Raw genomic sequence first — 27,970 nt, 5'->3', positions numbered from 1 at the left:
GCCCTTGCGCATTGAGAACGGGCCATGGGCTAGAAAACGCCTCATTTGGTAGCCTGTGCATAATTTTTTGGCCCAGCAAAAACAAAGGCCTCAGTTTGTTTGGTTTCATACGAGCCCAACTTTAGTCTCACCACTTATCCACATGGTGACCTTGCCTCTCACCTAGCTCCTCACCTATCACAAAGCTTGACGCCGCTGTCACGAAGGCTGGCACCACGCCGTTGCGCGGAAAGACCACCATGCCACTCTCGCCGACGATGGCCAAGGCGGCGTGCGCAAGACTGGGATGAATATGATTGGCCATAGCTTTCGGTGTAGCACAACAAAAACGACGCCACCATGACACCGCCACTTCCTACACTTACACGGTTGCCGCCATGGATTACTGCCTATCACATACCATAACCATCACCACCATGACACCTCCGGTCACGCCCGCCACAGGCATCACCACGTTGACGAAAAACATCGTGACACCGCTGTTCACGCCCGTCAGAAGCATTACAATGTCACCGACGACGTCAGCTTACAACACCATGACACCGCGGTCACGCCGGTCACAGGCATCACCACATCACCGAACACGAAGATGAACACCACCATGACATCTCCGTTCATGCCCGTCACAAGCATCACCATGTCGCTGAGCACGAAGCTGAATACCACCATAACACCACCGGTCACGCCTGTCATAAGCATCACCACGTCACCGACCACGAAGACGAACATCACCATGCCGCCACCACCATGGATTATCACCTCTCACTTCTCACATATCATCACCATGTCGCCGTCCATGAAAACGGCAATCGAGAAGTTGAGCAAAAGTACTTCAAACCTTACTCACACATACGTACAGATTATAGTATACTTGTAAATCATTTAGCTATTAGTGTATGTACATCGAAACAAAACCTATCAACATGAAAGTCATGCGGAATGGTGAGGTGAACCTACTCCTGAAAGGAAATCTTTAACGGTTGAGCGTGTGCGACGAATTTGACAAAATTCGCTTAAACTTCATACACAAAATTGGCGATTTGCGAATGACGAAACTCGAAAATGATTGTGGGAATTGATTCATATCATCGACACACATCTTTTTCATGTACAACTTATTTTGATTCGGAGTGCGGTTGTGTTGATTTGAAGAGAGGGTATGTGGAGTAGTGTAAGGGAGAGTGAGCCTAACGAGTCCACCTGCACAAGTTGCATCAATCGAGCATAGAAGGGGAAAAAAAGAACCGGACTGGCCCTAGAGAAACTGCTGATTCGAGCGTTCCTCTGAATGCAGGCAAAATACCGTTTTAAGAACCGTGCAAGAACCGTGCAATGCAACAACTCGTCGGCCTGCAGGCTAAACGACATGTTCCACGTCCCAGCCCATGCAAAAAAGGCCCTCACAACCTACCAAACGCTCCCTTACGGAGCCTATGTGTATGCGCAAACGCACCGTGATAGCACGCAATCCTTTGCATGTACCGCGGGCCCACATAGCAACAACTGACGGTAGAAGGCTGGCCGCGGGCACCCTGCTCGAATATGGATCATACGAACCATGTGGAAGGTGATAACTACTTGTGTAATCATGCAAACTATAATTGTAGAGCATGAGCGGGAAGATTTGACGTTTGATAAAGGTTGGAAAGGCCAGGACGAGTTGGTCAAGCCCCAGGGAGGTCCGGTGACGTTCCAATCGATTCTCCATATGCATAACGAAATCAGTGATCAGTTGTAAACTAATTTAGTTCATCACATGTGAAACCATGATAAGAAAAACAATGAGAACAATGAAGAAAATCTTTATCTCATTTTATTTCAATCTTGTTGAATTTTACATTTCACTTGCTTGGAACCATATTATTTAATTTATGTAAGCCTGTAATAAGATTGCATATTTCTATGTTATCAATTTTTTGATATATTCGTCATATTTGCCCAAATAGTCGGCTAGCAAATATATGGACGCGCCTGCCTAAATGGGTGACCACGTTGGTTGCAACATCCAACCCAATCGGACGCCCGTCTATCCTTCACCGTCTACGTGGCCACCCAGGTGTCATATTTAGGTGGTCGTGTTGGATATGCTCTTATAGTCTTACAAAAGTGGGGATCGAACCCACGGTAACTTTAATGGTTCTTCATGTACCTCGGACGTGTTTATGTTTCCCTTTTTGAGACGGTGTTGCAGTTTCTTGTTCTAACAACATGTGTAGACTTGCTATTATCGCACTATCTTATAGGTTGCATGGCTAATTTGATACTGTACCTATGTTTTTTTTTTTTGAGAATTCGACAGGTGAGCTGCTCGATATATTAATAGAAGAAGATTTGACACAGTTAATCAGGGAAACCGGGCCCAAAAACCATACAGAGCAACCCAGTTTATGAGGGAAACCGGGTGAGAAAAACCGGAAAGGGGAATCTAACACACACTCACACACGCCACAGTGTCGAGGACTCCAAAGGCGGCGCCTTCAAGAAGGTAGCGGCAAAAACTGTCGCCGTCGCCCGCTCCGAGGGAGCTCGGGTTTTCACCAGGAGACCAGAAGACACACACAATGGCAGGAGAATCCGCCTACGATGACGCCTTCAAGAAGGGGAACGACACCCAGTGGTGCCGCCGTCATCGGCACCGGCCAGACACAGTGCAAAGCTTTCGCTCGGCTACCTCTCCGCCGCCGGGCCAAACAGCATGGAATGGAGCTTGACACCACCCGGCAAGAACCAGGGCAACCAGCCCAACGCCCCGAGAACGGAGCTGGGAGACGCCCATCGGGGCCCGCAGGGGCCCAACAGAGCCCACAGGGGCCCATCTGAGCCCACAGGAGCCCATCTGAGCCCGTAGAAGCCCAAAAGAGCCCGCGCGCTAGCGCCGGCGGCGCACAAGGCAGCTACCGGGCAGCCGAACAGCGCCGCGCCAGGCGAACATCGCGCCCACCCCAAGCCGTAGGGGGCCACGCCATGGCCGGACGGGGTGAGTTGCGGACCGGACGGCGAGCTGCAGAGAGCAGCGAAGGCCGAAGCCGACCCGCAGACCCGCCGCCGGGGCCGGCGCGCAGAGGCACCACGGCGAGGACGATGCGGGCGCGACGAGGGAGGGGCGGGGAAACGGTGACGACGAGCAGGATGGCGGCGACCTCCGGGGCCGGCATGGTGGCCTCCCTCCGAAACGGCCATGCGGGAGCCCGAGAGGCATAGATCCTCGCCGCCTCCGTCCTTGGCGGCGCACGGCTTAGCCGGGGGCGGCCTCGGGAGGCGACGAGGAGGCGGGCGGAGGGTAAGGGAAGTGGCGGCGGGGAGCTAGGGTTTCGCTCCCCCGTCGCCTGGAGGGGGCGATAGAGGAGCGGAGAAGTGTACGCCACTATTTCGAGAAACTTCCTGTACGTATGTTTCATCTATACTGTTTTCGTTGTTTTTTTTTTTTTTTTTTTTGAACGGGTAAGACCCCGAACGGCCTGGAAGCTGTATTAATGCGGTGTACAAATTACAACGAGGACCCTTAGAAAGTAAAGAAGTACAACCAAGCCCTCAGAATATGCAACTAGGACCTCAGAAACTAAGAAGAAAACGCGATCAGGTCCTATGTCTTCACCGTCGCACAAAGAAGATCTCCAGACGCAGGCACCAGCAGCGCCACCGGGGACTAAACCACTTGGGGCGAAGCCAGCGAGTATCCCTGCATGGAGATCGAAGAAGATCCTCTCGAAACGGAGGAAGAAGCACCACAGGTCACCATCTTGCCTGTGCTCGGAGTGGCTCCTTTGGCCGAAGGTAGCAACGACGCAGTCGAGCCGTCGCTTGGGATCTCCGAGAATGGAAACAGCTTCACGCAGACAACCCGGCCGAGCCGAGCGCCGGGGAACATCCGCCCTCCTCTCCTCATCTCCTTCACCAAGAAGGCCAAGAAAGAGAGAAAGAGCTCCAGATCCGTCCAGCACAGACCCGGAACACCATAGAGGCAATTTATTGCAGCAAGAAGGGGTGGGGAAAGAAAGAGCAAGACCAGCCAAGAACAGATCTCGCCATGGACTCGGCAGCGAGGTGGTAGCATGAGATCTGCCAATGTTCTTCCCAGTTCTAAGAATCAGAGATTGAAGAACAAAAGGAAGAACACCACCAGATCCGGATCTGACCTCCTCTTTATTCGCCGGGAGGAAGCTAAAAACTACAAGAACTAAAACTAAGGGAAGCCAGACCTCCCTCCCACCCACCGTCAGCCACCATGGCCGCCGGCGGCGAGAGGGAGAGAGGCCGGCGGGAGGAGCAAGGAAGAGAAGGCTCAAAAAGAGCAAAACTCCACAAGGGTACTGTAGCTAAACGAGAGGTGAGCGGGATGGCAGTGCTGTTGATGATGAGATTTTGGATTTCTGTTTTCGTTGTTTAAATCATTATATCTATCAGCAACGGCCGCGTTTAACAAGATCTGTTGTTGCTCCACTACTTGTTTGTGAGTTGTGACGAAAGGAGAACCGCTGTCAGTCTTTACTAAACTACGCTAACTTAATGAGATTGTACGGAAAGATCAAAGGTTGATCTAGAATGGTAGCAATGGCAGCACGTACGCTAGTTAACTAGCACAGTGACCATAGAGGAACAAAGGGACCTTTCACCAAAAAGGATTCGGCAGGTAGCAGCAGTTCGAAAAAGGAAAAAAAAAAACGAGTACAAAAAGTAAAAAAAAAAATATGGTTGTAAGTAAACCACAAAACGAAACTCGCCGACCGTGGGGATCGAACCCACGGCCACGTGGTTAAAAGCCACGCGCTCTACCACTGAGCTAGGTCGGCCTGCTTGTTAATAGACCGACTCTTTACTAAATAACAAATAGAATTGGACGTTGCTGTTCTGAAGTGTTTGATTACGGCCTCTACTTCACATCACACATGCGCACCAACCAGCATATCGCAATGGAAAAAAGAACACGAAAAGAGGCCAAAGTGGAGCATCATTTCTAGGAAGCAAGAGATAGATACTGCCGCCAAAGGAAAGCCTGATTCTAAGGGATCATAAGCCATCATTAACCTCATTCCTGCGCCATTTTATACTACCTGAATGATGGTTGAGGAAGCCTTTTAGGCTAGACTAGCAGCCTCTGTGGAACGAACAACCATGATGAACTTGAAATGATAATAAATTAATAATGGTGCGTGTGCAGTTCATGTCCCCACTCCCCACCCAGCAACTACACAAGTACACAGTACACACCAAAGGCCTAGAGCTGGCAAAGATTAGATGTTTCACCTTGCAACGCCTAGATTTCAAAGCAAATGGGGAACAAATCAAAGGATCCACTCGTCCGATCATCAAACAGTATTATGAGTAGAACGGCAACATACTGGCAGTTATGCTGTAAGAAACTTCAATGATTCTATTTCTGGCACAAATCAGATAGTAGATAATAAGCTTGCAACCTTCATTAAACATTTACGGCGAGAAAAACGACCGGTTCATGACAACACACTGGTATAATAGGTAGAGGTCCTCAAGCACAGCAGTAGAGCACTGCTTTACTAACCATTTACACGGATGGAAATAACACGCATGCAACCAACCACGTGAGCACGACAAAATACAACACAACAAGTCTCTAGGAGACATCACGAATCTAATGACAAAACAGTATTGGCAGGTTTTACTCGCGGATACAAAACCATGTAGTACTAACGATATGTGCGGTCTCGTCTTGATGCTGTTAGACGGCCTGGCTCCGATAACCTGCCCTACAGTCAGTGACTTGATCTTCAGTTTTGCCTATGACTGTGGGCAGCAGCAACCATTTCAGTTCTTAATCTTGGACTTATCAGCTGCCCTTGGAGCCGCTGAAAAATAGCAGATACAATCAGTCCAGCATGTGAAGATGGAATTATGAAATGATACTTGATGTGGGATGGTGGAGGTTTCCTAAGTGAACTGAAACCCTAAAGAAAAGGAAAACAATTTAAAAAGAAGCAAGAACAAATGCATTCATAAAGACAAGGTAAAAAACCTACAAGGCTCATACCTTTAAACATCAAACATATCAACAAATATAGCATGAGTTTTAATTCTGAAACTTTGCCTGGAGCAGCATAGCTATAGAAATAATAGTTGCTGGAAAAAGAATCATGTAAATCAAGGTAAAGCTGTTATAACTACCAAATCCCTAATACTAGTTTTTTTATTATTAGCTAGGTTTCCAGGGAATGCTTGGCTCAACCAAATGCAGACTCTGATTGTTTATAGTAAGAGGTGGAAAAGGCAAAATTTATGGTCTGTCCCTCGGACCAACCAGGGATTGATTACAACTTCCTGCATGCCAATTTTCTCTTTTAATGACATTACGAAAAGAATTGTGGTTCTCTAGAGATGGGGAATGGGGGCTATATCCAAACACTTTGAACACTCACAAGGCTTGTTTACTCATAAAAAGGAACAGAAGCAGACTAGCATTCTAATTTAATGTTGCTGTGCTTAAATATATTTAAGCTCCAAGTAAACATTCTTTCAAGTACGATGAGTCTTTTGGAGACTACAATGCTTTCCTGCTATAGTGCAGTCAAAATAATGAATCAAGCCTGGGAAACAGCTTCAACGTTAGGGCAGTCACTTGATGAAAATAAATGGTTAAATAAAATGACTAAGAACTATCCTCCGTTCGCAGATTTGTCTAGATACGCATGTATCTAGACATGTTTTAGTGTGTAGATATGTGAATCTAGACAAATCCACGACAGTTAATATGGAACGGAGGTAGTACATATGATCGGCAGGTGAACAGTAAAACACAAAAATGCATATTGAACACAACACTTCTGAACATACCAAGTCCGACTGCATCTGAACCTTTCATGACCCTGAGCCTTCGGCAGGACTCGGTGAACATCCTGCAATTAAAACAAAACAAAGAGTACTTGATAAGCTCAAAGACAGGTATTCACCAGACATTAATGGTTTTCCTTACAACGGAGTTATAACAGTCAAACAGACAGAAGAAGAATTACGGTGAACTAGGACTGCACTAAAACACATTCACTTGTTTAGACTAGAGGCACTATAAGGCAGCAATAAAACACCACAATCACGTAATTACAACTCGATTGAGAAGATAACCAAGTAACTATTACTAGGCTACTAGGTCCCTTCTATTTACTTGTTCTTCTGACGCCAGTGCAATCCAAATAAATTACTAGATCCTTGCTTTCCGTAATAGAAACACCTTCTAAAATCAAATAGGAAACTTTTTATGAGATACATCTAAATAAATTTGAGTATATCTGTGTCAAACTTTTAAGGGGGGTGACTGCATGCCTTCTAAAATAACAAAAAGCGTGGAAAGAGTTTGTGGCTGCTTTACAGAACAAGTTCATTTTATCTGGAAGCATGCAAAGTTGCAAACTAATAAAAATAAAATTTATATGAAGAGATACTCTAATCACAGCTGCAGGTTCTAGAAAGTAGTTATAATCAACAAAAATTGGCACAATCTTATAATGGATTATTCGTTAGAAGTTCACTACAGAAGCTAAACTATCTTCTAAAGTTCTCCTTTCTCCACTTGTTTAACAATTAGATCAGATAACTTACTCCCACGGGACGTCACCAACCAGCATCCAGTCTCCATCCTTGTCTTCGTAAGTCAGAACATATTCACCATCCTTTTTGTTCTCAGATACACCATCCTTCCCTGGTACAACATAAGACCCAGTACAACATGTCAGGTGATAGGTGAAACAAACAAACAGTCTGAGAAGCACTCCTCACATTAAACTTCTCAACACAACAATCTTATTTAGATAAAATTTATGTCCCTTCATATCTACCTTTCTGCAACTTACATTCTTAATTAGTAGGTTTGATGAGCCATGGTTATAGTGGTAGTATGACAGTGGAACTGCTGTTTATGAAAAGCTTTATGAATGATAAGAGTGATATTTCCAGATTCAAAAGGATAGTAGTAGAATCCCTTAAGCAAATACTAGCACGAGCAATTAGGCATATTTATGACAGTTGGATCTAAACTGTTAGTTTGTTCGCCGATCAATATTAAACACAATTTTTTTTTGTTGAATTAGAAAATAATATTTAGTCCACCAGAAATAATATATGGTTGAAACTGGGCATCAAGCGAAACAAACATGCAGAGATAATAGCATGGAAAGATTTAGTAAGGAAGAATCACAAAATGATTGTCACCACAATAAGCAATCTAACCGGCTCTGCAAAGAAGCCTCTTCATCAATTTCATAAACCTGAATATTGCAAGAACGTTTTCAAACACAGTTATCGGTTCTTTCTTCAGTGAAACAGGGCGGTGGATGTGTAATGGTGCATTTCTTCTACTCGAGATCAAATTATATTGCAACTCAAAACAGTAACAATTTGCACAGGATCCGAGCAGCCTCACCGGTACTGAAGCCAATGAACATTTTCTCAAGCCCCACAGAAAGTTCCTTGTAGTTCTTGTATGTCTTGAGGTCAACCTTCCTCAGGTAAGGCGCACCATCCATGCTGACCTTGACATACAGAAACTCTTGCCCCTGCTTGGCGTCAGAATCTTCCTTGCTGCTCTTCAGCTGGTTGGTAGTGGTTGCCATGGTGTTCTTGCGGTAGCTGCGGATTGGTGGCCATCCCACCACCTGAGCCCTGCGCATCAGTAATTCTGAATAAGAACTGGAAACGGAGGCGACCCAGCATTTGGTTTTGCTATATGAACACGAGCTAAAAGCAACCAATTAAGTATCAAACGAAAAAAATCGCAAGGTAATACCCCAGGAAAAGCTGAAAGCAACTGGAAACTTCATAGTTTGCAGAGTAAACCCTGAATCGAAGGTAGACTAAAATTGGACAATTAATTCTCAAAAAAAAAAATGGACTATTGTAATACAAGCCAGGTGCAGAAATTTGCAGATGTGAGGCTCTTGTCAGCTTCGTAATGAAACATCAAAGAACAAAATCACACATCTAACGTTAGACAGTAAGGGGAGCAAAATTGAAATGTAATTTCGTAGTAAATTAGTGAAAGCGCTCCTCAACCGCAGATGTACAAATCTCTACCCCTGCACGCTCCTCAAACCACAGATAGCAACCGCAAAACAGGCCTTTTGCACCAAATTTCCACCCAAAAAAGAGTTCTTCCACGAATCGACAAACAAAATTCCATCAAATGCATGTCGCCGCTTCTAAATTGCTCCCTTCAGGAAGGCCCAAGCAAACCAAACCACCGTAACATACTAACCCGCCACAAAATTCCAACAATTACACATCACTTCCCCGGGTGGCTGGCGCTCCAACCCCCAGCCATCCCGCGAAACTCGGCAGAACACCAAGAAACCGTCGAATCTACAAAATTAGCAGGAGAGAAAGGCACCTACTTGGCAGCAGGCTGCGGCGGTGCGGCGACCTTCTTGTCCTTCTCATCCCCGGACTTCTCCTTGCCCTTCCCGCCGGCGGCAGCCGGCGCAGGCGGCACGGCCTCGTCGGAGAACCCTCGCTTGGCGCCCTTGGAGGGCAGCAGCTCCAGGGTGGTGGCGGCGGCGGCTGGACGGCGGTCGGGCGACTCGCAGCCGGGAAGTCCGAGACGGAGCTCGGTGCCCTTGAGGTCGTCGTCCGCGCGGCCGCCGGCGGCGGCCGAGAGGCCTATGTAGTCGAGCTCGAGAGGCGGCGACATGGGAAGCAGCAGGACATGAACTGGAGGAGCTGGAGGGGGGAGGAGTAGGGGAGGGGAGTGGAGCTGGCCGCTGGTGGTTTGATTGCTATACTTGAGGAGGGAGAAGGAGCTGGGAGAGCAAATGTGGTAGCAGCAGCAGGGACTAGACTAGAGACTGTAGACTGTAGCAGAGTGGAGGGTGGCTGTTTGATGCTTTTGATTGCTCATGTGATGTGGTGTGCATTTTAATGTCTTCTTTATTTTATTTTTTATTTTACAATACAAAAATGGTGAATATTAGGAAATTCAAAATAAGGGCCTCTCTGAAGAGAATTTTTTTCTTTGCAACACTCTTCATCTATTCAATTCAAAATAATAAAGCAAATGAAAAATCGAGAAAACATGTATGTTGACTTTGATTTGACCACATGTTATTGCCATGTTTTTTTCTTTATAATGTTGAATAGGTACCTACAAATTCATGTATTTTCTGCTTTGCAAATGTAGTTCTGTAGTATTCATGTGGTTTTCTATTCTAAAATTTCTAAAAGTCTAAGTCCAAATTTGGTTGTTTTCGCCATTCCTGGGAACCAGCTCCTCTAACGTGCTGAAACAAAGTCACCCAGTTACAGTAGTAAGCTAGTGTAAATTTGTGAAGTCCAGAGAGAGACCGGCTTTTGTGAACATGGGGGTATGTGAACCCACTTTTTGAAAAGTTCCGTTTGTGATATCAAAACATGTTTCAAAAATCGAAACACAAAATGATTTCCCAGATGATCTCAAATATGTGCCCTGGGCATTAGTTTCGTGACGAAAAAACATTTTATTTTGTCTCGGCAAAAAAGTAAAATTTTGCAGGGCTATATAGCAGTATATATGTGACGTATTTTGTCTTTTTTAGATTTTGAAATAAAAAGTGGTTTCTCCGCGAAAACTTTACGTACCCGGATATTTTTATTTCAGAATTTTTTCATATTTCGAAAATACATTTCAAACTAGGGTTCACGTGCACCCAGGTTCAAACCGGACTTTTCCAGAGAAGTCGGGATACCGTAGTATGTATTATGCACTGTGTTTTTCAGGTGATTACTATAGATAATTACTGTAGCATAAAGTATATAAACTAAATATTTTTACCTCTTAATTTTCGTGGCAAGTAATGAATGTCATTGTATACCATAGATTTGTAATATACAGATTATTTAAAATCAATTTAGACTCGGATCTTATGTTTTTGAAGAAGGAAAGTTAGATAACTCCTCTTCTCTTACTTCACTTCAGCACGTTAGAGGATCTGGTTCCCATTCTTGGACGAAAACTAGACTAAATTTACACTTACCAGGTAAATCTAAGTTTGTTGAATTATTTTTCCATCAAATGTCATTTTACATTCATATTTGTGAATATTGTAAGGTATAAATGTGCATTTTGGTATCTCACCCATGTATTAGTGTAAGAACCTATGTGACTCTTGGATTCAAAAACAAACAAATGGTGTAAACAAATGGATAGAATTTGTCACATAACCACAACTTTGGGGGTAGATTGTTTCACATGACAACATCTCACAACCCTTCAGACTCAAACTATTCGACTCGTTTTTCCGCACCAGACCAAATCGTACCTCGCGTGAACATGTCTAGCCTTGATGGTAAAAACTCCAAATATTTAAATATTTCAAAACTATTAAGGAAAAAAAGTTCAGTTATTCTTTTTTAGGGACAGTCATAGTTATTTAAACTACCCCACATGATTATTATGTGAAATTGTGATCTCATTTTGCACTATTGTTTTCCAGTTTTTGTAGTTTCAGAAAGAGTCAAAATTTCAAAAAACAATATCTCTCATTAAATCTTTAAAATCTAGTAACTGAAATCATGTATTTGATGAATATCCAGAGTTCATTATTTCTATGCGTTGGAAATATTTTTTGTTTTTGTAACTTTGAGCCAATCTTTGTTCAAAAAAATTTAAAAAAATTATAGCCCAAGTCATTTCCAAGAGAAAAAAAGGTAATCAGCTTATTTGTCACATGTTAACTGACTGGTGGGACCACGTAATAGGAACACCATCAAGCAACTTCAAAAGCGATATTTGGGTACTGTGAAACAACTGGCCCAATTTTTATGGTTAATTCAAAAAATTGATCAATTTTGTTGTGGCCACCTGAAACCCTAGGTGCACTAGTTCTGGTTTTGTTGAATAATTTTGCCATCAAATGTCATTTTACATTCATATTGTGAATATTGTAAGGTATAAATGTGCATTTTGGTATCTCATCGATGTATTAGTGTAAGAACCTATGTGATTCTTGGATTCAAAAACAAAAAATGGTGTAAACAAATAATTGTGGGGATGAATACTATAATGGCGTATATTAAAGAGTAAACATCACAAGGCTACAATTATATGGTGTAAGATTTCACAAAACTACAATTGGATAGTTGTCACGTAACCACAACTTTGAGGGTAGATTGTTTCACAAGACAACATCTCACAACCCTCCAGACACCAGACCAAATCCTACCTAGCGTGGATATGTCTAGCCTTGACGATAGAAACTCAAATTATTTCAAAACTATGAAGAAAAAAGTTCAGTTATTGTCATAGTTATTTAAACTACCCCACATGATTATTATGTGGAATTGTGATCTCATTTTGCCCTGTTGTTTTAAAGTTTTTGTAGTTTCGGAAAGTTTTAGTCAATATTTCAAAAAACAATCACTCTTATTAAATCTTTAAAAGCCAGTAAATGAAACTCCTATATGCTGAATATACAGAGTTCATTTTTTTCTAGGCGTTGGAAATATTTTTTGTTTTTGTAACTTTGAGCCAACCTTTGTTCAAAAAAAAAAAAATACAACCCAAATCTGTTCCAAGACAAAAAAAAAGATAATCAGCTTATTTGTCACATGTTAACTGACTGGGTGGGACCAGGTATAACTGTATTAGGAATACCATGAAGCAGCTTTAAAAAGAGAAATTTGGGTTCAGTGAAACAATTGACACAATTTTTATGGTTATTACAAAACGTAATCAATTTTGTTGTGAAACCCTAGGTGCAATAGTTATGGTTTCATGAAAATAACCCTATATTAATTTTTTTTTTTGGAACAAGGGATGGGTCTCAAAAGACCCGAAAGCTTCTGATATTAAAGCGGTGGTAGTGCAAATTAAAATCAAGCCTATAAAAGGAAGGAAAATACAACTTCGAACTGACAAGGACCTTGTAGAGAAAGCTGAACATGCAATCGGTCCCTTATTGAACTCTTATCCACCGCGGTGCGAGCATGAGTTCAACAATGAGAGTAGCGATGATCCACTGACATGGGCATACCTTATCGGGTACCCACTATTACCATACCTGATGTGGTCCACCCGAAGGCTGATGAAGCCCATGGTGCAATAATCAATCGAAGCCGAGAAACCTAGCATGCAACACAAGTATGAGCCCATACATAGATAATCGAACATGTAACCAACCCGGTCCTAAGACCCGGCCTCCTATATCAGGATCAGGAGGGGTTGACGAGGAGGACAAGACACACGTTGCATAACCTAGGTCATACCAAAGCCACGGTGACTTTGTAACCCTAATCATCATCAATCAAGAGCAGACAAGCATCACGTTGAGTTTTCCCTCCGGCGCCTGAAGCTGGGTAAATCGTGTCCCATATATTGTGTTGTTTGCATGCCGACAAATCCACCACCGCATCCTATTCCCTAAAAACCCAATTACGTAACTTATGGGCATTGTCGTGGTACCCCCGCGTCACCCACCGTGGACGAACTACTTGGGAGATCTACTCTAGACAGCCTCCTGCCAAAGCCGAAGATCCTCCACAGTGGCCTGAGACCATGAGGAAGCAAATCTAACCAAATTAGACGAGGAGGGCCGCCTTTCGACAAGAGGAAGCAGAAGCAAGCCAGACCTCGCCGACGCAAGTCCTCTACTAGAGAGTTCCTGAGAGAAGAAGCAGGAACACTACCACAAAACTTAAAGCAGAGCCTCCATCGACCTCCTTTTCTGTCACCTCGCCTCATCCATCTCCGAGCAACATCGCTGCCGGAGAAGGCCTTGTTTCGACCCCGGACAGTGGAGAAGACTCTCAAGTACTATAGCAAGGAGGGAGGAGATGGGTGAGAGAATGAAATCCCTATTAAATGGTGTTTGATTGCTGCCATGGAAAAAAAAACATAAGCCTCTCCAAGATATTCTAGTTCAGGTGAGTTTTTTTTTATGAAACCTAAAGTAGAAAAATTTTGGAGGTGGCATTTTGGCACATCGGTGCATATGAACCTATTACAAAAAATGCATGAAAAACAAATTTTAAAATATCAAAAAATTCAGAGCTCAAATTCCGCATGTACGTTCGGACATTCTATGTTGGCACATAAGTTTTCGAGCAAAACAAACATTTTTATTCGGCATATGTAAAAAGACAAAAGAATGTCCCGTTAATACTCATATTGGAGCATCCGAATTTGTCTTGTGTACATGGGGTACACAAAATATTCCCCTCCCAAGACTTATGTGCGAACATAAAATATCCAAATATACATGCACAAATTTATTTCAGAATTTGTTGATACTAATGTATTATCACAAAACGTGTTCATATGCGCCCGTGAGTCAAAATGGATGTCCCAGAAAGCTCTTCAATCCTACAAAGCTAGCAAAAGCGATCTAAGAGGGTTTAAACGTGACCCCATTGTTTTAAATCTTATAACCTCGCAAATATTTAAGGTGACCGGACTTTCCTCTATGCCCGCATGTATACAATCTACCTTCTACTTTCTTGTCTGCAAATAAGTATCGCAAATTTATCTAGATTAATATATATCTACAAACTAAAGTACGTCTTAATAAATACGAATCTAGAAAATCTGAGAGATTTATTTCCAAACAGATAGAGTATATCCTGAAGTTGGACTAAATGTGACAATCAAATTGGCAAGAATGTTCACATGTTGAAACACGCTTTTTTTTTGACAGTATGTTGAAACACGCTTATGTACGGACGATCCCTTGATAAAAACAAATTCTAGCCATAGCTAGAACACGCTCGACCACCCGACAGATAAATCTCGCTGGTGCTTAAACTACGTGCCCCAATGGAGCTCAATGATGAGATAAGGGCATCCAGCGGGCGCGACGCAAACGGACGCTGAACGACCGTTTTTTGTCCGCCGTGACCGGAAATGCGTCTAGCACCACCTCCAGCGGGGCGACGCAAAGTGACAGGGCCGTCCGCGGAGACGCAAACCTGATCCAAATATGAGCCTGAGATGCTGAAAGTTTAGAGATGGTAAACCTAGAGGGGGGTGAATAGGTTTCTACAGATTTTAATTCTTTCTTTGCAATGTTAGGCTTTGCGGAATATAAAGGTGAGCCTAATGCAAACTAGGTGAGACAACCTATATGAGGATACAAGTAACTCGAGCACAAAGGCTCTCACAGGCAGTTATAACACAAGTAAGGAGTTCGGTTAGAGATAACCGATAGCACGCGGAGACGAGTGTTTATTCCCGTGTTCCCTTCCTTTGCAAGAAGGTACGTCACGTTTGGAGGGGTGGAGGTCCCACGAAGGATTCTCCACGCCACGGAGGCTCACCCTATTCTCCGGAGCCTATCCCACGAAGGAATAGCTCACTCACTTGTGGTAGAATTTGAGGTAGCCTCCAAACCTTCACAATCTTGTCAGGAGCAAATCCACATCTCGGATGCTTCCGGACCACCCTTGCCCATCTAGGGTTACCAAGGAACCCTAGAGAGCAAGCTTCTTGATGAATACAAGGGGGAATGAGATTTGGCTTGGTAGAACAGTAGATCGGGTCCTCCTCTAACGTTTCCCCGGAGGGATTTGAGTTTGGGTGGAGGAGGAGGGAGATCTGAGGTTTTTGGTGTTTCTTACAATGGAGTATGAGAGAGAGCTCAAGAACAGCTTGTAGTGTAGTGCCTACCCCTTCAGAGGTAGAAGAAGGGGTATTTATAGTGTCACTTGAATTCTGGTTGTTGCTCACTTGCCATGTCATCATGTGCCCGAGAAACCCGGTCAACCGGGCCAGGGACCGGACCCTCCGGTCCAAACCGGGCGGCAGACCGGACCGAAACCGGAGCGTTGAAATGCCTCTCAGTACTCCTCCCGGTTTGCTTCAGTGCAGAGCTCGGTCGGCGCCGGAGCGTCCGATCCTGCACCCGGTCCGACCGGGCCAGGGACCGGACCCGCCGGTCCAAACCGGGCGGCGGACCGGACAGGAACCGGAGCTGCCCAGAGGCTTACAGTAGCCCTCCCGGTTGGTGTGAGCGCAGGGGCCGGTTGGCGCCGGGGCGCCCGGTCCTGCGCCCGGTCGACAGGGCGGCAGACCGGAACCGTCCGGCGCACAGGCCGGTCCGACCGGGCCTATGACCGGCTGGATGCTGTAGCCCCCTTTTTGATTGTTGTCGAAGTGGGGGGGTCTCCTTTAGCCTTATTGTTCCTTTGATAAACCATTTATCCCTTTTTGTCTAATACCTGGGATTATCCTTACAAACATGTATTAGGCCAAATACTCTAGCACGGTGTCATTGTCACCAAAATAATGGATAAGGGTAAAATACTTTTACAATCTCCCCCTTTTTGGTATACGATGACAAACCGAGCTAGAGTCACATATAGATATTATGATAAGCTCTAAACCTTGATTCCATATAAGATATTACGACAGCTCCCCCATAATGTGTGCACTTGGAGAATTTGCGTTTGAATGCAAAGTGCACCATTTGTGGAATATAGGAAGCTCCCCCAATATCTTCAGGAAACAAGCATGGTATGGACATGTATATCAAGATATATAAGCATAAGGCATGATCATCCTAATAGAGTGATTAAGCATACAAATACTTGTCCATACACGAATTATTCAAAGTAGCAAATGGTTCTTGAGAAAGCAAAGCAAATAAGCACAAGCCAAATAAGAAGCAAATAAAGTAACAACCATGGCTTGTGCTAACCAAAGAACCCCGTGATCCTAGACTCTACTCTCTTCTCCCCCTTTGGCATCGGAACACCAAAAAGGCGAAGAAAAGAGTAGTGATGCTAGCGCTCCCATCAGTAGAACTCGTGCCCACTGGATGTAGAGGTCTCGCCATCACGCTCGTCATCATCACCCTCATCACCTTCATTCTCTTCATAATCATCATCAGCAGCATCAGCAGGTGCGCGAGCAGGCCGAGGAGGAATACCACCATGAGCATACATGGAGAGGTCAAAGTTCTGGAACATCTCGTCAGTGATAGGAGGCATCTCCCAAGCAGATGCAATCACAGGCTCCATCTCAGGTCCAGAAGGAGGAACAGGGCCATTCCTTGCAGCCATGAACTCATTTTGGCGCCTCCTTGTCTCCTGGTTAAAAGCAAGACTTTGATGTGCAACATCATTGGTATTCTTGCACATTTGCCATAAGCTGGAGAAGAAGCGAGAGGCACCGCGCTTGGGGCGCCGAGAATAGTTGGAGCTAGCTGCATGATCATGGCTTGCCTTGGAACGGCGCTCAGAGGGCATCATGGCTGGGACTTCCGGACGAGTGTCCTAATTGGGGAAATTGAATGGTTCCATGTTCATCCTTTGATCTTGCTTGTTGTAGGGAGAAGGGACCATCTTGTTGATGAGCCGCTGAACATACTGAGCATAGTTGGGAGTCATGCGGCCCAGAACTGATCGCCTCAGTTCACAGTAAATGAGATCACATCCATCAATTTGCCTTATGTTTTCAGGACGGCAATAATACATCAGATTCAGGTGATAGTTCCTGACTTCACTTGAGTCGCCAGACTTGCTGATGAGATTCTCACGGAACATCTTGGCAAGCACAAGATAGGAGTATACATCCTAGAGATAGTGGAAGGACCAGATGTAGGGTTCGATGGATAGCAGAAGGAAATGTCACCTTTAGTGAACTTATCCTGAGAATGAAGCTGGAACCCACGAGCACGGCCACCACCAAAACCCAAGGCCTCACAGAACTGAGAATAGGTGCATGCGTACTTCTCTTTGCCAGTCATCCAAGTCATAGTGCACTCATCATCATCATGGAAGAATACTTTGCAATGGAATTGACGAACAAGAAGGGGATAATAGTGATCTTCTCTTTCTGCATCATCGGGCTTCAAGCACACAAGATCATATAGCCTCAAATTCCTCAAAGTATCAACCACAAAGCGGTACTTGGTGGCTTCATGCAAGGCAAGCTCGTCTGTGTTGATGGCCTTGGGCATCACGATGGCACCATTCTTCATACACTCTCTAGTGTTGTAGAAATCCTCCCATATACTTGCTTGAGTCTTAGTCCAGAAAAACCGGTCCCCACCAGTGTAAGTCCGTTGCACAAAGCGATATGGATTTTCCTCCCTCACACTTTTCCAAACACGAAGATGTGATGTGCCCACATTGAAGTCTAGCACCTTCTCAACATCCTCATCCTGGGCTGCATGTTTATCTTTCCTCTTAGTGCCAACTGACTTGGTTGAGGTTCTTCCAGTTGAGCTGCCTGGGCCAGGAGGCGGAGGTGCTTTACAAGGCACGCGACCGCTACTACGGCGACTTGGAGGCACTGTAGGCCTACCTCTCTTGGGAAGAGTGCCACGGTCCTCACCACTCCAATCATCTGTGAATGAGCAAATAGAGCAAGGATAGCAGTGGGGTAAGTGTACATGTCATCAGAAAAATAGAGAGGCCAAAAAGCATAGCATATATTCAAGTGTTTTGACGGAGTTGTGCAAAGAACTGGGCTACTCGGTGTATGGTCCGGTCCAACCGAACGGGAGACCGGGCGGGCCGGTTCCCCATCCGGTTTACCGAGCCACGCGCCGGACTGGCCGGCTGAGAAGCCGGTTGACCGGGCTTGCGACCGGACCGTCCGGTTGAGCGGCCGGTTGACCGGGCGACAGACCGGGATCTGTCGAAGTGTGAGGTTTGCCCAGAAATTCAACCACAAAATCATGCAAAAACTCATAAACTTGAACATATACTATAGCAATAAAGTGAACAATGTGCATAGTGGTGTGAGACACTCTAATGGCATGAGGACTTACTAACCCTAACCCTAACCCTATCTTTTCTCAAATTTCCTCAAAATTGTGCAATGTGAGAGGAAAAGCGAGAGGGAGAGGGAATGGAAGGAAGATTTACCCGAAGACATGGTCCTCTTTGCTCAAGTAAACAAAGAGAACACTTAGAGAGGGCTTGGGGGCCAAATCCCCAAGATCTCCAAATGAGGCTTGAGGGAGACCAAATCCCTTGGTGAAGATGCTTGAGAGATCCCGGTCTACGATTGGGTGAAGTTTGGGGAGAATCTAGTGGTGGGAAGGGCCTAGAACGTGGTGGAGATGGTGGAGACGGCGGCCATGGAGGTTGTGGAGGTGGGGGAAAATGAGGAAGAAGACCCCCCAAGGGGTAACCTCCTCCCACTTAACCAGCCGCACGGATGGTCGGCCGCCCGGTTGACCGGGCCAGGCGCCGGATGGCCCGACGCAGAGACCGGTCCAACCGGGCCAGAGACCGGCCAGAGTTATTTTGCCCAGTTTTTGTCTCGTTTTGCCTCGTTTTGCCCATATTCTTTGTGTAAATGTGTATGAATGCTCAGATGATGACATGTACATATAGATAGATAGACGATGATGAGATGAGCATAGACATGGGGTTGGAAACACAAAGTTCTCTAGGCATACCCATTGGAGTGAAAATCCAAACAAGATGTAAATAGCAACAATGGGCATGATTCGAAATATATATCAAGAGTCATAAGTCATTTTTTAAGTGATTTTTGCAATAAGATCATTGAGCCTTATATAGTCAAATCAAGTTCCAATTGAGGCTTAATGAGGGGCGGGGGATTCCTCCCCCTATGTCAAAGCGCAAATGTCATGAGACCTCGAAGAGACATGCTTGGGTCCATATAATGACATTGGGTCTATTTATGTTGCACACATAGGTATGCATCATACCAAGACATGGTAAGATGACTATCCCCATATGTGATGTGCCTCTAAGCTAGATAGCGCGATAAATGCAAGAATATAGTGCAAGAAGTTATTCAATCTAAGTTTTTAGGATCAAGAATACCAAGTTCTCCTCTCAAGTTAACAAACCGGGCTTCATCCAAAGGCTTAGTGAAAATATCCGTCAATTGGTATGTTGTCCCCACATGAGTAAGATCAATGTCCCTATTGGCAACATGGTCACGTAGGAAGTGATGGCGAATGTCAATGTGTTTGGTGCGACAATATTGAACCGGGTTATTGGCGATCTTTATTGCACTTTCATTATCACATAGAAGAGGCACCGTACCAAGAGACACACCATAGTCTTTCAAGGTTTGCTTCATCCATAACAATTGAGTGCAACAAGATGCCGCGGATATATATTCGGCTTCGGCAGTGTATAAAGTGGTGGAGTTTTGTTTCTTGGATGACCAACTCACCAATGACCGGCCAATAAATTGGCAAGCCCCGGAGGTAGACTTCCGGTCAACCTTATCGCCGGCCCAATCGGAATCCGAATAACCAATGAGTTCAAAGGTTGACCCCTTTGGATACCATAGCCCGAGAGTAGGAGTGAGAACAAGGTATCTTAGAATCCGTTTGACCGCCATTAAATGGCTCTCCTTAGGAGCAGATTGAAAATGAGCACACATCCCTACACTTAGCATGATATCCGTCATAGAGGCACAAAGGTAGAGCAAGGATCCTATCATGGAGCGGTATACCATTATATCCACATCCTTCTCACCGTCACATGAGCCAAGTTGTCCCTTTACGGGCATGGGTGTCTTCATTGGGCTTGCATTGGTCATGTTGAACTTCTTGAGCATGTCCTTCACATACTTTTCTTGAGAGATGAAGGTGCCTTTTGCAAGTTTCCTCACTTGGAAGCCTAGGAAGAACTTCAACTCTCCCATCATGGACATCTCAAATTTCCTAGTCATCAATAGCTCAAAAGCTTTGTTATGATTGGGGTTAGTTCCACCAAATATAATATCATCAACATATATTTGACATATAAATAAGCCACCCCCTTTAACCCGTTTGGTGAAAAGGGTGGAATCGACCGTTCCCATGCAAAACCCATCATGTAGTATGAAATCCCTAAGGAACTCATACCAAGCACGTGGAGGTTGCTTGAGACCGTAGAGTGCCTTATGGAGTAAATACACGTGGTTGGGTCGGCGTGGATCTTCGAAACCCGAGGGTTGAGCTACATATGCGGTTTCTTTTAGGGGACCATTCAAAAGTGCACTTTTCACATACATTTGATATAGTTTGAAATTGTGGAAAGATGCAAATGCAAGCAAAAGACGAATAGCTTCAAGACGGGCTACCGGCGCAAAGGTATCCTCAAAATCCATACCTTCTATTTGGGCAAACCCTTGCACCACTGACCTTGCTTTGTTTCGTATGACAATGACATTCTCATCTTGCTTGTTCTTGAATACCCATTTGGTCCCAATAACATTGATGCGATGATCCTTGGGTCTCTCAACTAGAGACCATACTTCATTACGAGTGAAACACTCCAATTCTTCTTGCATGGCAATTACCCAATCCGGATCAACCAAGGCTTCATGTACCTTGAGTGGTTCAAAACTAGACACAAAAGCATGGTGTTGACAATAGGTGATAAGTAATGCATGATGTCTACGAGTTACCACTCCTTTTGAGATGCTACCGAGGACTTGATCTACTTTCATGTCACTTGCCCTTGTAGCGGCCTTGATCTTCCGAATGGTTCCTTCATGATCAATGAACTCATCTCTTGCTAGTACTTGATCATGAGGGATTACTTGAGCTTGATCATGAGTTGAGGATGTCTCTTGATCATCATCATGGTCTTGCTCAGTGGAATGAGGACTTCCTTCTTGTTCTTCGGAATGTGTCTCATCTTGAGTGGAGGATGGTTCTTGAGTTGCACTTGATGGTTCGGCTTGAGTTGAGCTAGGCTCCACTTGAGCCATGCTTGATACTTCTACTTCATCACTTCGATCATCAGTATGAACTTCTGTGGGCTGGATGTGTCCAATGCCCATAAGCTTGATGGCATTAGAAGGATCATCATCACGTGCAACACATGGAACAACTTGCTCCACTTGGGAGCCATTATCCTCCAAGAACACCACGTCACAAGTGCTTCAATAGCCCCAGTGGACTTGTTGTAGTATCTATAGGCGTGAGAGTTCTCGGCATATCCAACAAATGTGCCCTCAATGGTTCTAGTTTCAAATTTACCGAGCTTCCCTTTATTGTTCTTAACAAGACATTTGCATCCAAAGACACAAATGTACATGACATTAGGCTTGTTACCTGTGAGAAGCTCGTATGGAGTCTTGTTGTGGAGGGGGCGGAGGATGACATAGGCATCCCCAATGGGCCTGCCGAAGATAGTACCCGGGGTTTACTGAAGGCCCACGACTCGAAGAATAAGAAGAATCGGAAGCCCAAGTTGTTATTAAGGAAAGCTAGAGTTGTATTAGGAGATGATATTTGTAATCTTGCGGGATGAGTTAGAAACCCTCCCGGACTCTGTAACTTGTACAATACGAATCCCTCGGCTCCACCTCCTATATAAGGGGGAGTCGAGGGACAAAGAAGGATCGAATCATTGTCTCACAAACCCTAGTTTTCATAATCGTCGAGTACTTTTCGGCTGAAACCTTCGAGATCTACTTGCCCTCTACTTCCAACTAAACCCTAGTCTACAACCCATAGGCATTGACAAGTTAATCCCTTGTCATTTGGCGCCGTCTGTGGGGATTAGAGGCGTCAAGGATCTGATCTCGATGGCACGTTCAAGATCGTCGACTTCATCAACAGCAAGCAACGCGATGGATCGAGGTAAACAGATCGCAACTTGTCCTGTCGATTTTGTTCCTCACCCGCCCTCCCGTTTGGATGCATATGCGTATCTGGAGGAGCCTATGGAGATGACGTTCGGAAGATTCCACTTCCGCGTCGAGAAAGAGGGAGTGTATCGTCTCGAAATTCCGATCTCGTCGGGATTATCGGCGGTCGATTCCGATTTTTCGAACTCAACATCGTCAATCGAGTCAGGCGAAGAGGAGACTTCATCGCCACGCTTCATCAGCACCAGGGCAAGCGAAAAGCTCGCCAAGATATTCAGCGACATGTCCTTCGAGTCATCTGCGAACTCCTATATAAGCGATGACTCGAGCAGTGTCGACAGCTTCAACTTCATTGACAATTCCACTACAGTGGGCAAGGTCTTCAGCAATCTTTATGATGGTGTCACCAAACCCCGCACAGATCTGAATACAAAATACCATAAGATTTATGCCATCGGAGAGCCAAGCCGCGATTAGGAGGAAACATCTGAGGCTTTCGACGATTTGGGAAATCCATACGTCGATCCCTCTGATTTACGACGAGGTCTAGGCAACAAATATGTCGGACCTGAGCCTCGTGATAGAGTTCAACTCCCACAAGCAGCATGGGATAGAGCTGCAAGAGCTATGGATGGCTCAGAACCAATAGCCACAACAGCCACGCCAGAAGAGTTGCAAGCATATCAATATAGGCTCGCACGAGCTGCAAGGGAATTGGAAAAACAGACAGCTGCTCTGAACAGAAGAAAGGAGGCAGCCTCCGCATCAAGCAGGCGAAGAGCGGAGTTAAGTTGACAATCTGGAACTTCGGGAGATAGCCACAGGGAAGCTCGGAACAGAGCAAGATCAAGGCTGCAAAACATACCTGAAGGAGAAAGAGAGCACTTAGTTCAAAACCTCGACATGTCTTTTATGTCGATAGATACGAGAGGGAACATCATCCCCAAAACACCAGAAGCTGGGTATATGGCGACACAGGCTTTTATCCTTGCATCCAGGCCACCTCTAGGAGATCCAAGGGAGGCATTGTACAACATGGCAATGGCAGGAGTCGGAGCCATGGGAACGGCGTTTGCATCAACACTTCCCGAAGGAACAGCAAGGCAAAATAGTCCACGACCTGCGGCAGCAGCGGCGGTTCCCGAAGGAACAAGTGGAGCAAGAGACACGGCAGCACAGGCAAGGGTGGACAGAGCATGGCAAAGTAGAAGGGAACATCGGCATTCCCCAGAACTAAACGACGAGGACATGTGCGGCTTGCCATGCTTCATGAGGAGAGTCCGAAAAACTCGAGTCCCTTCAGGGTTTAAACTGCCTGATAACTTCAAGAAATTCGACGGCCTGCAAGATCCAGAGGATTGGCTAGTTGATTACCTCGAGACGGTGAAGCTCACAGGAGGGACCAGAGCAACAGCTATGCAAAGCATCCAGGTGCATTTAAGTGGAGCCATGCGATCTTGGATAAAAAAGCTTCCCCCAGGATCTATCGACAGCTGGGATAACTTCGAGGACGTGTTCGTCAAGAATTTCCGGTCCACCTGCAAAAAACCTGCATCACTAGAGGAATTGAGGGCGTGCCGACAGAAGCCAGACGAATCAATGAGGAAATATATCCAAAGGTGGAATATCATTAAAAACTCGGCAGAGAATATATCTGACGAGAGAGCGATAGATGCGTTTGTCGCAGGAATCAGGCGAGGAGATTTTGTCGAGGATTTGGGGAGAACCAATCCAAAGATAGTATCCACATTGATGGAGATAGCAAACAGATGGGCAGATGGAGAAGATGTTGTTCACAACAAACGGCATAGGTCACCAGAGGAGGACCGCGGCCGAAATTATCAAAATAGGCGACGATTTCCTTGGCAGTACTCGGGCTATGATGCTCCTGGGCAAATTTTGGCTGGCTTCCGAGCAAGCGCCGGAGGAAACAATAGAGATGATTACCAGAGGAGCAACGAGCAGCGAGGCGACAATAGAGATGACTCTCGAAACAACAGGCAAAATACCGGGTCAAGGTTTCAGAGGCCTTTCGTGTCTCCCGAGGAGATGATGAATGGGCCATGTCAGATGCATTTTTATCTTGACAATAACGGAAAAAGACAGTCAGGACACTTGCATAAGGATTGTCGAAATTTCCAGGCAATGTTAAGGTGGGCAGGGCATTCCAATGCCCAGGCAGCACACAGAAATCCTCAAGGACCCAGGAGTGAGATTCACTTGCCACCTCCTCCCGCAATTACGGACGAAAATCGACACCAGCTTAGAATAGCGGCAGCACCTGCACCACCGCCTTATGTTGATCCCAACTCTAACGGAGCGGTCTCGATGATTCAGAAAGGCAGGCCATCCAATAGAGCTCAGAAAGTAATCTCGCGACAGGTGTTCATGGCAGAAAAGATGCCTCCACCAACAGTCGAGTATCTTAACTGGTCAGGGCAAGATATTGGCTTTACAATAGCGGATCATCCACAGCAAGTTCCTCGACCAGGGCAATCAACACTTATTTTACCTGCAGTAATTGCAGGATTCGACGTATCTCGAGTGTTCATAGATGGCGGCAGCAGTTTAAACCTTATGTATGCAGACACACTAAGGAAGATGAACATATCCCTAGCAAACCTGAAACCAGCCGACACGCGATTCCACGGTATCACACCGGAGAAGCCAAGTTATCCGCTGGGAAAGATTAATCTCGACGTTCAGTTTGGGACCCGAGAAAACTACAGAATAGAGAGGCTGGAATTTGAAGTTGTGGATTTCTCATCACAATACCACGCTTTGTTGGGACGCCCAGCATATGCTAGGTTTATGGCGGTACCACATTATACGTACCTGTTGTGGAGGATGCCTGGACCCAAGGGACCAATCACAGTCAAAGGAAGCTTTGCGCTAGCCGATAAATGTGATAAGGATTTTCATCGACTGTCAGAAACCTTCGGGATGCAAGCAGAGTACATGGCGTCAAGGCTCACACCTGACTATAATGTGTTGCCAGATGTAGGAAGGCCCAACAAAGAATCAACTTTCAACACTGGGAAAAATTCTAAGGAAGTGCAGATTCACCCGACAGACCCGAAAAAGACGACGTCCATCGCGACAGACATGGACCTCACATAGGAAAGCGCGCTCGTCGAGTTCCTCCGTGAGCACTGGAAAATCTTCGCATGGTGTCCAGCTGACATGCCAGGAGTACCCAGGGAACTTGCCGAGCACCACCTAAACTTGGATCCATTAGCGAGACCAATAAAACAACCTTTGCGGCGTTTTTCGGAGCCAAATTGCAAAGCTATGCTGTCAGAAATCGATCGACTAAGAGAAGCTGGTTTTATCAAAGAGCTGCATACAGAGGCCACATGGGTAGCAAATCCAGTGTTGGTGCCGAAGAAAAACACTAAAGTCCTTCGCATGTGCGTCGATTTTACGTGTCTCAATAAACATTGTCCAAAGGATCACTTTCCCCTCCCGAGGATCGATCAAATTATCGACTCCACGGCAGGATGTGAACGTCTTTCCTTCCTGGATGCATATTCTGGTTATAACCAGATCAGATTGAAAGAAGAAGATGAGGTCAAAACAGCGTTCATCACACCTTATGGCGTGTTTTGCTATAGAACAATGCCTTTTGGTCTGAAAAACGCGGGAGCAACATACCAGAGGATGATGCAGAAGTTCTTAGCAACACAGATTGGGAAAAATGTACAAGTATACATCGATGATGTCGTCATAACATCAAAGAAGGGGACGACGCTAATCGAGGATCTGAAAGAAACCTTTGACAACCTCGACAAGTTCTGCCTCAAGTTGAACTCGACAAAGTGTTCCTTTGGTGTCCCTGCAGGAGAACTTCTTGGGTTTCTAGTCTCAGCAAGAGGGATTGAAGCAAATCCCGAAAAAATACAAGCTATCGTAACAATGAGGAAGCCAACAAAGTTGAAGGAAATACAACAACTAACTGGGCGAGTCGCAGCTTTAAGCAGATTTGTCGCCAGACTGGGAGAAAAAGCATTACCATTCTACGCTTTAATCAAGCAAGGGGAGAAATTCCAGTGGAACGAAGAGGCCGATAGAGCCTTCGAGGATTTAAAGCGCACAATTTCGACGCCACCAATCTTGGTGGCGCCGAAAGAGAAGGAACCTCTCCTGCTATACATCGCAGCCATACCTCAGGTGGTTAGCACGGCGCTAGTTGTCGAAAGAGAAGAAGAAGGAAAACTCCATAGAGTACAAAGGCCGGTATATTTCATCAGCGAAGTTTTATCGCCTTCCAAACAACGGTACCCGCAGTACCAGAAGTTAGCATATGGAGTGATCACAACAGCAAGAAAATTGCGCCATTATTTTTCGGCACACCCGATAATAGTGGTCAATGAAGCACCTCTAGCAAACATACTGAACAATCCAGAAGCTACAGGGCGTGTCTCCCTTTGGGGAATAGAACTTTCCCCTCGGGACATCACGTATGAAAAAAGAAAGGCAATCAAGTCGCAAATTCTGCCAGATTTCATTGCAGAGTGGATGGAGTTGCAAAATACAGGACCCCCAGATTTGTCGAGAACTTGGACCATGAACTTCGATGGATCCAAGAGAGTAGAAGGAGCTGGTGCAGGGGTGATACTCATATCACCTGAAGGCGACAAATTGAAGTATGTCCTACGGATGACGTTCCCCAATGCATCTAACAATGAAGCAGCATATGAAGCTCTTATACATGGGATGAAGATGGCGAAAGCTTGTGGTGCAACTGGTAGCTCAGCAGGTTATGAACCAATGTGATGCAGTCAATGACAGCATGATGGCATACAAGGAGGTGTACAACGATCTTGAGAAGCTGTTTGATGGATGCGAAGTAAATCACATCAGTAGGCTGAGCAATGATGAAGCCGATGTTCTCGCAAACATCGGGTCGCAGTGCCTTGCAATCCCGCCAGGTGTGTTTTGGGAAGAGATATCTGAGAGATCCACAAAACCAAAGAAGGCGCAGAAGAAGACGAAGGAGGAGAAAACTTCGGTGCCTCTCAAGGAAGCTCCAGACGAAGAAGAGGACCAGGAGCTGGTGATGATGGTAGAAATCCCATGGATGCAAGCGTACATATCGTATATCTTAAGGAAAGAAATACCCGAAGATCCAGTTGAAGCAAGGCGAGTTATTCGACGATCCAAAGCTTTCACAGTGGTCAAAGGAGAGTTATACAAGCGAAGTATTTCGGGCGTGCTGCAAAGGTGTGTTACACTCGAAGAAGGAAGGAAAATCTTAAAGGATGTACACGAGGGAATATGTGGTCACCACGCGAGCAGTCGAGCTATTGCGGCCAAGGTTTTTCGGGCTGGATTTTACTGGTTGACAGTGATCGAGGATGCAAAGGAGATAGTACGAACCTGCGACGCGTGCCAAAGATTTGCCGCAAAACCCCACTCTCCGGCAGCAGAGCTGATGCCAATACCATTGTCTTGGCCTTTTGCCCA

At 45.4% G+C, this 27,970-nt stretch overlaps 1 protein-coding gene and 1 non-coding gene across 2 annotated transcripts; both read right to left on the bottom strand.

Annotated features, from left to right (window-relative positions):
* Positions 1 to 4,718: 4,718 nt before the first annotated feature.
* On the bottom strand, positions 4,719 to 4,790 carry TRNAK-UUU (transfer RNA lysine (anticodon UUU)). The gene has a single exon. It is a non-coding gene; the product is annotated as a tRNA-Lys (tRNA).
* A 602-nt stretch (positions 4,791 to 5,392) lies between these two features.
* Positions 5,393 to 9,821, bottom strand: LOC127342027 (auxin-responsive protein IAA3). The gene is made up of 5 exons (XM_051367961.2): positions 9,354 to 9,821; positions 8,387 to 8,625; positions 7,567 to 7,666; positions 6,805 to 6,866; positions 5,393 to 5,822 (listed from the first exon to the last, which is right to left on the bottom strand). Exons 1-5 carry the CDS (start codon positions 9,647 to 9,649, stop codon positions 5,782 to 5,784), a joined length of 738 nt encoding a protein of 245 aa, XP_051223921.1. The 5' UTR covers positions 9,650 to 9,821; the 3' UTR covers positions 5,393 to 5,781.
* Between the last annotated feature and the right edge of the window lie 18,149 nt (positions 9,822 to 27,970).

Source organism: Lolium perenne, chromosome 3 (assembly GCF_019359855.2).
Source record: "Lolium perenne isolate Kyuss_39 chromosome 3, Kyuss_2.0, whole genome shotgun sequence".
Taxonomy (NCBI): domain Eukaryota; kingdom Viridiplantae; phylum Streptophyta; class Magnoliopsida; order Poales; family Poaceae; genus Lolium; species Lolium perenne.
This window is presented reverse-complemented; position numbering and strand designations above follow the sequence as displayed.

Excerpts from the sequence above, each read along its gene's own strand:
- LOC127342027 (XM_051367961.2), bottom strand. The coding sequence starts at position 9,649 with ATGTCGCCGCCTCTCGAGCTCGACTACATAGGCCTCTCGGCCGCCGCC. Across the intron at positions 7,667-8,386 it reads GTTCATTGGCTTCAGTACCG|GGAAGGATGGTGTATCTGAG; the intron begins GTGAGGCTGCTC and ends ATGTTGTACCAG. Across the intron at positions 6,867-7,566 it reads GTTGGTGACGTCCCGTGGGA|GATGTTCACCGAGTCCTGCC; the intron begins GTAAGTTATCTG and ends TTTTAATTGCAG.